Genomic DNA, 11,120 nt, shown 5'->3' on the forward strand with positions numbered 1-11,120 from the left:
CCCCCCCGGGGTCTGTGAGGAGAGAGGGACCGACACCCCCCCTTCCTTCCTGGTTCCATGAGAGGAGACGGACCGGCCGCTCCACACACACACCCCCTATTCCTCCGCCCCGGGTTCTTGAGGGGAGAGGGACCGAACCCCACCACCACCGGGCTCTGTGAGGAGAGAGGGACCGACCTCCATCCCCCTCCTTCCCGGGTCCGTGAAGGGAGAGGGACCAACGCCACCGACACCACCTCCTCCCCTCCCCGGGTCCGTGAGGGGAGAGAGGCCGACCCCCCCACACACACACCGGGTTGCCGTGAGGGGAGAGACCCATCCCTGGGGATCCAGGGGGAGGACTGGCCCCTCAGTGCTCTGCCAGCTGGTCTTTCCTCTGCCCCCTGTTTTTAACTGGGGGTGGGGGGGAGCATGACCCTGGTTCCTCTAACTGGGTGTTTTGATCCTTGTCCTGAGGAGGAGGCGTTTGCCAGGTGGAGACTCTCACCCTCCCTCTGTGTGTGTGCTGGAGGAGGCTGAGACTTCCCCGTGCCGTGTTCTTCCTCTGACCTTGCACCATGTGTTCTCCCTTCCCTGTACTCCGTAGATCTGGCATGGGAGGTGCACAAATGCCTTTCGTCTCTTCCCAGGCTACTGGTAGTGGGAGTATACTCAGTTCCTGTGAGTGCTTGGAGGTGCTGACTTGCTTCCTTCTAGTTTCCATACTGAAAAGAAGCACAGACACTCCTAATCCTCCCGGGGTTTGTTGACGTGCAGGCCTGAATGTGAGGGAGAGAGAGGATACCTTCTGATTCTTGTGTTCTGCCTGCTCCTGCTCCCTATGCATGAATTACTGTGCTCCTTCTGAGATCTGTCAGCTGATGGAAGAGGCTGTTGTCAGACATATACCACCTTTCAACAATGTGTTAAAATTGCAGACTTTGCTCCTAGAAGATACTGATGACTGGTTGGTTTGTTCTTGCAGGAAAAGACTGTACCAATTCCTGAAAAACTGAATGAATGGGCACCACGACCTCCCCCGGAGTTTGTTAGAGACGTGATGGGTAAAGATACTATAAAGATACTATTCTTCAGATAGCTGTAGGGTCAGCTACATTAAACTTAGAAAAGTGTTTAACAGAAAAGGCCAGAGACAGTTTTCTGTTGTTGCTCATTTTGCTGGAGAAAAGAGGTATGAAACGTGCTTCCAGAGTTGCTTTTCCAACTTTTATTTGGTTCTTGGGTTCCACTTTTCTGCTTGTTGTCAGAATGCAAAGTGAACAGTGCCTGTGGCACTCCAGCACGTGGACTGCGTGCAGTGAAATAAGCTGCTGCTCTGGTGATGACAAGTAAATGACGATAAGTAAATCTGTCTTTTCCATGGATCTGAGAGTGCTCTGGAAACTTACAATTGCGAAGTCCCTCTTTTGACTGCTTTGAGTCTGAATCTCAGGCAGTGAAAAGCAGACGCGTGCAGCGGATATGATTGTACATGGTCAGGTAGGGAGCTGGCAGCTGTGCAAGGAACCCGACCCAAGTATTCTGCTTACACTTTACTTTTACCTGCACGGATTAAATGTAGTAGTTGTGGTATAAATTTCATCTGCATGTAGAAGTTCTGTCTTTCTTTGGGATCTTCATCCTTATTAATGATCCTTTCTAGAGGCTGAGTTGTTCTTGTTTCAGAATAATTGATCTTGGACTAAAGCTTTTATACACTTCTGAATAAACTGTTCTGCGTATTGTAATTCCCTCGTGGCTTTTTCAAATAGCTTTGCTGTGTGCTTGAGTTGAACGGTCTTGTTTTTCTGGGAGCACCTGACATGCTGGGATTCTGTTGATATCAAGAGCACCCCTATTGCAGTCCCAGCTGCCATGTTTTAATTACTAGGTGTCTTATTTGAGGCATGTATTCGTGTGCTTTGCATTGAGAAATGGCTCAGGAGACAGAGGAAGAGAATGGAGTGCGATGTTGAAAGCTCCTGTGAGACTTCAACATGCAGACTGATGCCAGGAAGAGCGTGCTACAGGGATTTAATTTATGAAGAAACGGTCAAAAACTGTCAGTGGTACCTGTCTTGCATGGGAAAGTATAATATGGTGGGCTTTATCACCTTACTGTTGACCTTTATTTTTTGTATGAGATGCTGAAAATTAGTGAGAAGCAGCCTCAGTAGGATGTTTTCGCTCATCTCTGCCTAGAAGAGAATGGGATGTGCATTTGAACTCTAGTTCTTTTACTGCCTCAATGTCCAGCTAAGGCTGGATTCCCTCTAGGGGAGTAACTGACCAGTAGAAACTGCAGTGAACCGTAAGTGTATGGTTTTGCAGCTTGCTTTGGCTTTTGATTGCGAGTGATTTGAGCTTATATAAAAGGGTGACACACTCTGTGTGTTGTTAATAGATTTTCATCTGGCAGTGCCCTTTCATGTGTCCTGTCCCTCAGCATCTAGCTGTAGTCATTTGTGAGCATCTAGTATATGTTATTTTCTAGTAGACAACTCTTCTTTATTGTAGGTTCCAGTGCTGGAGCTGGGAGTGGGGAGTTTCATGTGTACCGACATCTTCGTCGGCGAGAGTACCAGAGGCAAGATTTCATGGATGCCATGGCTGAGAAGGTCAGGAGGACTCTTTATAATTTTTTTCCCCCTGACTATTTGATGTTCATTGCAAATCTTCTTTTCTTTTAAAGTCATGTACAAATAATTCCGTTCCGAGCTACCCCTTATCAGAGGAAAACTGTAGGAGTACGTGATATGTGGCGTCTTTGTCAGTATTGAAACGTTTGGTGCTTTGTGTCAGACATGCTCCATCTTCTCTGTTCACTGGGGTCCTAGCACACAGTAAGACCGCACGTGAATGTGTGTGTGTTCCCAGGCTGGTTTGAAAATGCTTTAAAAACTGGAAATCCCTAAGGTCACTGTCTCGCACAGACAGAATCAAAGCAAGTGCCTGTGCGCAGAGTCTGGATCTCTCTCTTTGAAGTCTTGGTCGAGTAGAATAGCACCTCTTTCAGAGAGCATTATTGTTACACTCTCTCTTGGCCAAGATGAGTCTTTTGATCCATATGTTAATGTTTGTGTCTCAAATTATTCTCTTGTTTTTACTGAAACATTCTTTAGGGCAGAAGCCCAACCTCCCTCATCTGTTTTGGTGAGGATTCCTGCCTCTAAAGGCTTCAGTGTTTGGCTCAGGCTGCAGGTTAAAAATGCTGTCTGTACAGAAGTCGTCCCTAGGAATACGGCTTTTGTATAAAGAAGAAGCCAGACAAAATCTGGCAAAGCTCCCTTCTGTATTTTGCTAAAAGACTTCTCCCTAAAAGGACATGACTTTGAAAAGAAGTATTTTAGTTTAGATTGTGACCAAAGTATAACATGTGATCAATTACAGCAAAGACTAGATGAGGAATTCCAGAAGAAACTGGAGAGGAATAAGATGATTGCAGAAGAACAAACAGCAAAACGCAGAAGGAAGCGGTAAGGGCAGATTGTTCCCAGGAGGCTTGACGTGGAAACCCTCATGCCCTGTGCCTCATCTGTAGCTGCGTGCTTTCGATAAGTGCTATCGTTCTGTGTCTACATCTGTCAGCTGAGAAGTCTGGCTGTGGAAATTAATTTCATTAATGTCATTGTTTGGTTTCTAAAGGCAGCTGTAAACTTGACAGGCTTTGCTGGCATTTATTTTCCGTGCCATCGCTAGCAGCATAACTTTTGACCGGTTGAGCAGCTTTTGCTGACACAGTGGCGTTGACTGCAACATGCCTTGCTGCATATTTGTTATAACAATGTCAGGAAAGGTTTGTATGTACATCTGGCTTAAATAAATATCTGAAACAGCTGACACTAAGCAGCTCGAGTGCCAAAATGGGTGCTGCTTAATGGGTACGGGTGCTGCTTAATGGGTACGCATATGGATTCGGACTAGCGGAGTGTGATGGGGCACGATGCTGTCCTCTGTACACTGTCAGTGTGACTAGTCCAGTTCAGTCTGCGAATACTGAAGAGGCCACTGATGGGTTCAGTATTGTTAAAATTAGTAGCTGCCTCTGCCTCCTTCAATGTGATGTCAGGCAGGTCAAGTCTACTAAGTTAGATAGAAAAATTAAGAAATATTAAATCTTTCCTTCTCTTAAGTTTTAGACAAAGTGAAACAGTTACAAGATTGATGGTCTCAAGAAATGGTCTGAGAATTGTAATGCAGTGATACAAGAATTTAAATTCCACAGTCTGTGTCCACCATACCTTTCAGAAATAGCAGGGTATCATGGCTCGGCTCTTTCCGAGGGTCTGACCCTCAGCAGCCTTTCTCTTGCTTCTTTGGGAATGAGGGTTTTTACATCTCGTAGCTGAGAGTTGCTGCTGAAAGGCCTGTGCAAAGTGACTCACTGGCATATTAGCACAAAAGTGCACAACACAAACACTGTTGCCATCTTACTTTAATTGAGTGTGGTCCAACAGATGGCCAGCAAGTCAGATCTGGCCTGCTGCCTTTTTCCTGACAGAGATGGAGAACAACTGTTCAAACAGCAAATGCTGCCTAAACACTCCAACGCCTCCTTATCCCCCTCCCTCTATAGAGTAGCCTAATGGTGTAGGTCCCAAACCCCTCTAGCTCCCCTCACCACCCTTTCTCTTCCATCCTGAGTTAACAGGTACAGTACTTGGCTCTCTGTTTCAACAGAATTAATTTCTGGTGTTGAGAGAGGAACATGAATCCCCGATTGCTCTGCCCTGTCTCTGCCGTTAGACTGCCTGGTTACCTTTGCTAGGCAAACGGAACTAGGTCATATGAACTGAAATTCCCTCTTACCCCTAATGTTACTCCTAGGGCCCAACATATTGATGAAGTACAGCCAAAGATGAACGTCAAAGCATACTGCTTTTTTTTTTTCCCCAATTAAACTATATATTGCTGGTGATGACTTAATTTTTTTTCCCCAATGTTCAGTTCCAGCAGTCTGGGTTTTGACACCATTTTCTCTTTTTGTTTATTAGGCTAGGTAGCTAAAATGTAGGGCCAGTTTCATTTTTGTTCCTTCTGTGTTCTTGGAGATTCTTGCGTATCATACAGTTTTGGTTGCAGTGGTGTCATGGAAGACTTTAAAAAAAAAAAAAAATCCATTAGACTAAAAACAACATAGACACACGATCAACAGAAACTCTTCTAAGTTCGCCGAATTTGCAGCTGAGGCCAAATTCAAACTGAACTTCTCTTCTGAAGTCTCTTTTTCCAAGATGTCTGTAATATGTCCTTTGTCAGTGTACGAATGTGCAGAAGCGTTACAATGTTGGATTTGAATAAGAGTCTTTTCTACTTTGCTTTATAGCCAGAAGTTAAAAGAGAAGAAACTGCAAGCTAAGAAAAGTAAACTTGAACAAAAGAAGCAGGAAAAAGGTCAGTGAAATTTAGTTTTCTTTTCTCAAGACTTAGTTCTGTTCCCTAATTGAAGCCTAGAAGGGTTTGTTCCACCCCGCCACGCCAAGCGTTCTCAATACGTGGAGAGGAGCCTTAAGTTTGTTATTTTAGCTAATGTTTCAAAAGTCCTCTTTGAAAGCCATCTATGTTGAGATTTAATCTTAGAAATAACTTGGTTGTTTGTGAATATTTTCCCTTTATTAGGGGAAATTTTGGACAGCAAACATTGGAATCCGAGTTTGTTGGTTGTGGATGTTTTGCCCCAGCTATTCTGACAAACTGCACATTTGGAACATCTGCTGAAAAAGGCAGTATTGTTAAAGGCTGTTCTTTTTTTTAAGTATATTTTGAATGTGTATGGGAAAACAGGTGGAAAAATGGAAACAAGAAACTGAGTTATGATTTTATGTGTAAGAAATCGAGCCACCTTGGTGCCATCTGTTCCACATGACTATTTTATTTTGCATAGAAATAAATGTGAAAAACCTGACTGCCTCTGTTCTCCTGCAGTCTTGAAAATTAATGTTCAGCAATGTCAGTGTAACTGCGCTCAAACTTTTGAATACATGTTGCTTCCTTTCAGTGAGTATATTGTAGCTTACTCTTCCAAATAGCTGTCCTTTGTGGATTAGCACACTCACTCTGCAGTAATTCTTAGTCTTAAAGTTACAACAGTTCCTGATAATTCTGCTAGAACAGTGACTTGTCTGACAGCGCTACCTTATTTCTGCTTTGCTTTTCAAAATGGGATCTGTTTCAGCTGAACCATTGCCAGCCTCCCATATAAACATGGAAGGACAAATTAATCATTAGGTTAACTTTACTTGTGACAGCAAGTGAATGTAGCAGAGTGAGTTTTTTTGTTGTTTTGGTTTGGTTCTGTTTTTTTTTAAAGCTACTCATTTATGAATTGTGACTGGGAGGAGAATTTAAGTATGAGTCACCATACTTTTGTTCACTCTGAGTGAACAAAACCGAATACCCATCCCTTTAGGGAGCGGCTGGGAGAGAGGGGAGCTGGATCAGGGACTGGCACTGTGCTATGGGACTGCCGCGTACCAGTCGTCGGGCTGGAATGTTTTTATTCAGCACAAATAAGTCATCTTCTGGAAGCCAGAATCCAAACTCCCCTGTCTTTAGAATAGTTCTTAGCTCTTTACAGGTTGTGGATCTCTATTTAAAAAAAAATAAAATAAAATAAAATCAGTGGAGATAGAAGGCACTGATAGCCATCTTTAGTCTCCTGAGAACAGGCTTGTCTTTTTCTAGTTTTGTGTGCCCTGGGTTGAGATCTGAGAGTTTTTCCAAATTAATTGAAGTGTATTTGTTGGATGTGGCAGGCAAGCATTTATCTTCCTTTTTGAATAAATAAATAAAACCTGCGCGTTGCCGTCTTTCACCTTTGTTGTAGTAAAAACATTAAGAATAAAGGTTGGTGCTAAATAAGGTTAGCTGTTAAAGTTGCATTATTGTACAGACCCCTAATAAAAAATGGAAGTACAGAACTTCACCACGCGGTGGCATCAGACCACTAATCCTAAATCCTAGGTGTAACTGATCAGAGCATGAGCTGAGTGTGCCTTGGCCTGAGAAACACTGAAGGTACAAGAGCTACTGGGAGCAGCAGAATGGCTATTAGATTCGGGTCCCACTTTATGCCGTACCTAATTTTCATTATCTGTTATTTAATTTCTGGTAGGTGTTTTCTGGTCTTTTAGCAGGCTTCATGAGTTCTCTGTGACCCTCATTAATCTTACATGTATCTTAATGAGTTCCTGTACTTGCGGAATACCAAACAGTCTGTAAAAGTTCACGGCACCTTGTGGAGTTTCTGTAAACTCGGGTGGGTGTAGAAATACACTGAGTCTTGCCCGTGGCTTCCCGGTGCCTGCGTTCTTTAACAGTACTCTGTGATACTTGAAAGTTCATGCTGACATGCAGAGGTAAGATTGGGAATGAGATAATCTATCACTTCAGCGTTTGACTACCTCTGCTCGAAATAACGTTCCATAGGAGGTGGAGTTGTTTAGTGATGGACTTGGCACAGTGGTAACGTCGGAGGTAAGGGAATGTTTCTCCAAGGGAGAATTTGAAATTCTGAGCTCTGCATCGCTCGGTAGAATTAATATAACCTGCTACATGTTTCCTTAGTATCTGGGACTACTTTGTTGTGAGATCTTTAACAAGGAGGACGCATGGGAATATGTTACCCATCCGTACTAATTAGCGTGAGCTAATACACGTTTGCTTAGCACCTGAAACTATTTTGTTGTGAAATACTTAACGTATTCCCATGTGTCTTCCTTGTTATCAATTCATACTGTTTGTGTTTTTAGAACCTGATCAATCTCAAGAGCGAGTCAGCAGCGAGGATGATGAAGAGGATAGCAAGGAGGAGGAAGAGAAGGAAGATGATGCTGAAGAGCCAAGCTTTGTGATGGGAAGAGGATGAGGCCTTCCAGGGACAGCTGGAAACACTGTTCATTGCTTTACATTCAGGAGCATGAAAGTCTTTCATCTCAGCCAAGCAGAACCCATTGGCGTACATTATATCTGCTTAACGGTGAATGACCTTCACGTCACAGGCCCGAGAGATATTGATAGAGAAATGCCAAATAAGAGATTTTTTTCTTAATTGCTTGTATAACTGCTGTGCAGTCTGCTCTAAGTTTGCTCTAAAGAGTCAGCCATAAGTCTCTGTGACCCTAGAGTTCTTTCTAACACGGCCCAGAGTGTTTTTGTCTGAAAGCTAAAACATATCCATTACCATTTAAGGAAAAATACTACTGTGAGGGCTACGTATTCTACTTATGTCGAAGCTGGTAGCAGTGGGATACATGAATCTAAGGGAAGAGTTTAACCTAAAGTAGAAAAGTGGTCTGTAGCCAGATTCTCCTGCACTGTGAGTGTTCTGAATTTGGGGTTTTGTATGGGGTCATCTCTAACCCAAAGAGATCAGTTTATGTTGCTAGACAAGTTCTATAGATTTTTAAGCAGGATCCCTTTTTTATTGCTAAAACTTTCCCTATCACTTTTCTTCCATGTTTTTTAAATGAATAAAGGGGATGTGTTGGATTGTTCTGTCTTCTTTTTTTTTTTTTTTTTTGAAGAGGATTTCAGTAAAATAAAGAGGTGCTTGCAGTGCTGCAGGGAGGGACAAAAAGACCAAGTGATGTGGCGCACATGAAAATACGTAAAAAGGTGTTAGCTGCATTTCATTTACTTTTTGCTTTTGGATTGGAACAATATCTTTTCCAAAAGATTATGTCTGTAAAGCCTCCAAATCCTGTGGCAGAAAGGCTTGGAATGGAATGGTTTTGCTTGTGTTCAGCTTCATGTAATGACACTTGCCTTTCTCTCTGCTTGAGCTCTCTGCTTTGAACTTCAGGTTCCCTGTTAGAAATCGTAACATCCGTATATATATTTACATATTGGTGCTTAAATGACAAGCATATGCAGTGGTGGTTTTATTTGTAACTTAGGTGGTTGTCTTTTCAGTGTATCTTTAATTAGAAGTGCCTGCTATCTTTCAGACGCGCCCATCCCAGGACCTCGGCATCCAGAATGTGGTGCTACTTTCTTCTCAAGCCTTTGTTAATGCCAAATTATTTAAAGCAAAAACAATAAAAAGGGAGAATCTCTTTTTAGATCCAGCCTTTGTTGAACAGCGCTGCCAGAAATCCTGCATTTTGCCTGAGCTGGCTTTACGTAATGGCTTCTCGGTGGTATTACCGTGGTGCCGGGGAAGCAGATGTGATCAAGTGCAAGTGACGTTTGTGTTTAGTTCCCCTGTACATACCCAAAGACTTCAGAGCTGGATAACTTCTGAGCTGCAAGGTCCGTATCCGCGCCACCCGCCCCGGGTTAGAGATCTGCATGGAATTGTTTTCCGCTTAATCTCCTTAGAGGCAGGTGCTTCAGAGTAAGTTGTGACAGCGTTTCAGTCTCTTGCGCTTAAGGTGCAGAATGGATGTTCTGCAGTTGTTGGCATTTTCCCTGTGGAGAGGTGAGTTCGGAGAATTGCTTCGCTTGAATCCCCCCTAGGGCAGGTAAACCCTGTTGATACGTCTGTGTCGTAGGATGAGCCATAAAAACGTTGTGGTGTTTCTTAGCTTTCGTGGACGGAGAAGAAGTGAGAGTCTCACAAATAAACAAAGACCGTTCTGCCTCTGAGCTTGTCAGGCTTTTGAGCTGAATAAATAAGTGTTGTTTTGCATTAAGTAGAGCAGATGTTGCTGCATGAGGACACGCTTCTCTCAGTCGTGAGGAAGATGGACTTGAGTTTGTCTTGGTGAACTAAACGAGTTTCAGGTTGCGTGGCCTCATCCTGCCTCCCTAGGACGCCATCGTTACCCATGCTGAATTATTCATACACTACGTTTTCTAGGAATGCTGAGTTTGTAGGTGAAATCCATAAAAAGCAAAGAGAATGTGTTGCCGAAGGTGGTATCTGCCTTACGGTCTTTCTTGCTGGGGTGGCTGAATGTAGCAGCAGGAGCTGTATTTGGTAGGTGTTGCTATGAATTCTGAAAAATACTATGCCGTGTTGTGGTTGTTCGTGTCAGTACTATGTCTTCCAGAATACAAAGGCACTTCAAAGTGAGCGGCTTGAAGGGATGTTTCTTCGTTAAGACAAAATGCAAGTGTTCTGTGACCTCAAAACGGGGAAAACATCGTCCGTGGAGTAGAAGGGAAGTGCTCCCATGGGTAGTAAAACGAGGAACAATTCTACAATTGCTTCCTATTCCAAAAATGGCACCAAAAAAACCAGTGATAAAGGCTTGAAACGGCCAAGGAGTTTGACCTGCTTACGTTGAATTCTTGCTCTGGATTCTTTTCTAGAGGAGTCCCTCTCCTTTCTCTGATGGAGACTAGTCTTCGGGGCTAAAGTTTGCTGCTGTTCCATTTCTACACGTGTTCGTGCAAGCACGGGACCCCGAGAGACAGCAGTGTTAGTGCTGTAACCGAGCAGAAGTAGCCATAATCTCAGAGGTGAAAAGCACGCTCAGGATAACAAATGTATTTGTCTCTTCAGTAAGTTTTTAGGAATTGTTTTCCTTCGTCTTTTCCCTCCCCCAGGCAGAAGTGAATTCAGAAGATGGGATTACCGCGTGGTAAAGCTGACCCATTGTGCCGCCCGTCAGCATTTTCTTTGTCTCGTTTTCAGGGAAGGAACTCCCTCCTCTTTCCCACAAGCCTGTCCCTGTCCTTGCTCTTTTGATGGGTTTATACAGGATTTCCTGCTGAGTCAATGGAGGAGGGACGCAGGGAGATAGCAGCCTGGCCCCGATAGCCCTCCTTTACACCGGCAGCCTTTCCTCTGCTTCAGCCGGAGGGTGTTGCAGCTCGGCGGAGGCAGAAGTCAGCACTGCCTTTTGACCTATGTGAGTGGCGACTTTTTGCTGTGTAATTAGTAACTGTAATAAAAGCACATTTGCATCCCGTTGCACCAATACCTTCTCTGTGGAAAGACTTAGAGACGCAAGGTCCGAGTAGCGTGGGGGCGGGGGTGTGTCACCCCGACCATCAATTTAGGGAGCCGCAGACCTGATTTTTCTTTTTTCCTACAGATGCGTGGTCACGCAGGGAGCTCCGAGGGCTGCGGCCCCCAGGATCCCAGCCCGCTGCCGGAAGGGCTGCGTGGCCCCGGAGGCGCTGGGGACAGCTGGGGCTGTCCTTCCTCTGTAACCGCTAAGTACATTTCCCCCGTTTAGTCAAACCCCCAA

At 44.1% G+C, this 11,120-nt stretch overlaps 1 protein-coding gene across 1 annotated transcript; it reads left to right on the forward strand.

Annotated features, from left to right (window-relative positions):
- The first annotated feature begins 967 nt into the window (after positions 1–967).
- PRKRIP1 (PRKR interacting protein 1 (IL11 inducible)) lies at positions 968–8,871 on the forward strand. The gene is made up of 5 exons (XM_009275392.1): positions 968–1,043; positions 2,497–2,597; positions 3,370–3,455; positions 5,306–5,373; positions 7,731–8,871. Exons 1-5 carry the CDS (start codon positions 1,040–1,042, stop codon positions 7,844–7,846), a joined length of 375 nt encoding a protein of 124 aa, XP_009273667.1. The 5' UTR covers positions 968–1,039; the 3' UTR covers positions 7,847–8,871.
- The last annotated feature ends 2,249 nt before the right edge of the window (positions 8,872–11,120 follow it).

The sequence above is a fragment of the Aptenodytes forsteri genome, unplaced genomic scaffold (assembly GCF_000699145.1).
Source record: "Aptenodytes forsteri isolate BGI_AS27 unplaced genomic scaffold, ASM69914v1 Scaffold347, whole genome shotgun sequence".
NCBI lineage: Eukaryota > Metazoa > Chordata > Aves > Sphenisciformes > Spheniscidae > Aptenodytes > Aptenodytes forsteri.

What these genes read in the sequence shown, in the direction of transcription:
- PRKRIP1 (XM_009275392.1), top strand. An exon ending in TGGATGCCATGGCTGAGAAG is followed by an intron (nt 2,598 to 3,369) that starts GTCAGGAGGACT and finishes GATCAATTACAG; the next exon opens with CAAAGACTAGATGAGGAATT. An exon ending in GCAAAACGCAGAAGGAAGCG is followed by an intron (nt 3,456 to 5,305) that starts GTAAGGGCAGAT and finishes TTTGCTTTATAG; the next exon opens with CCAGAAGTTAAAAGAGAAGA.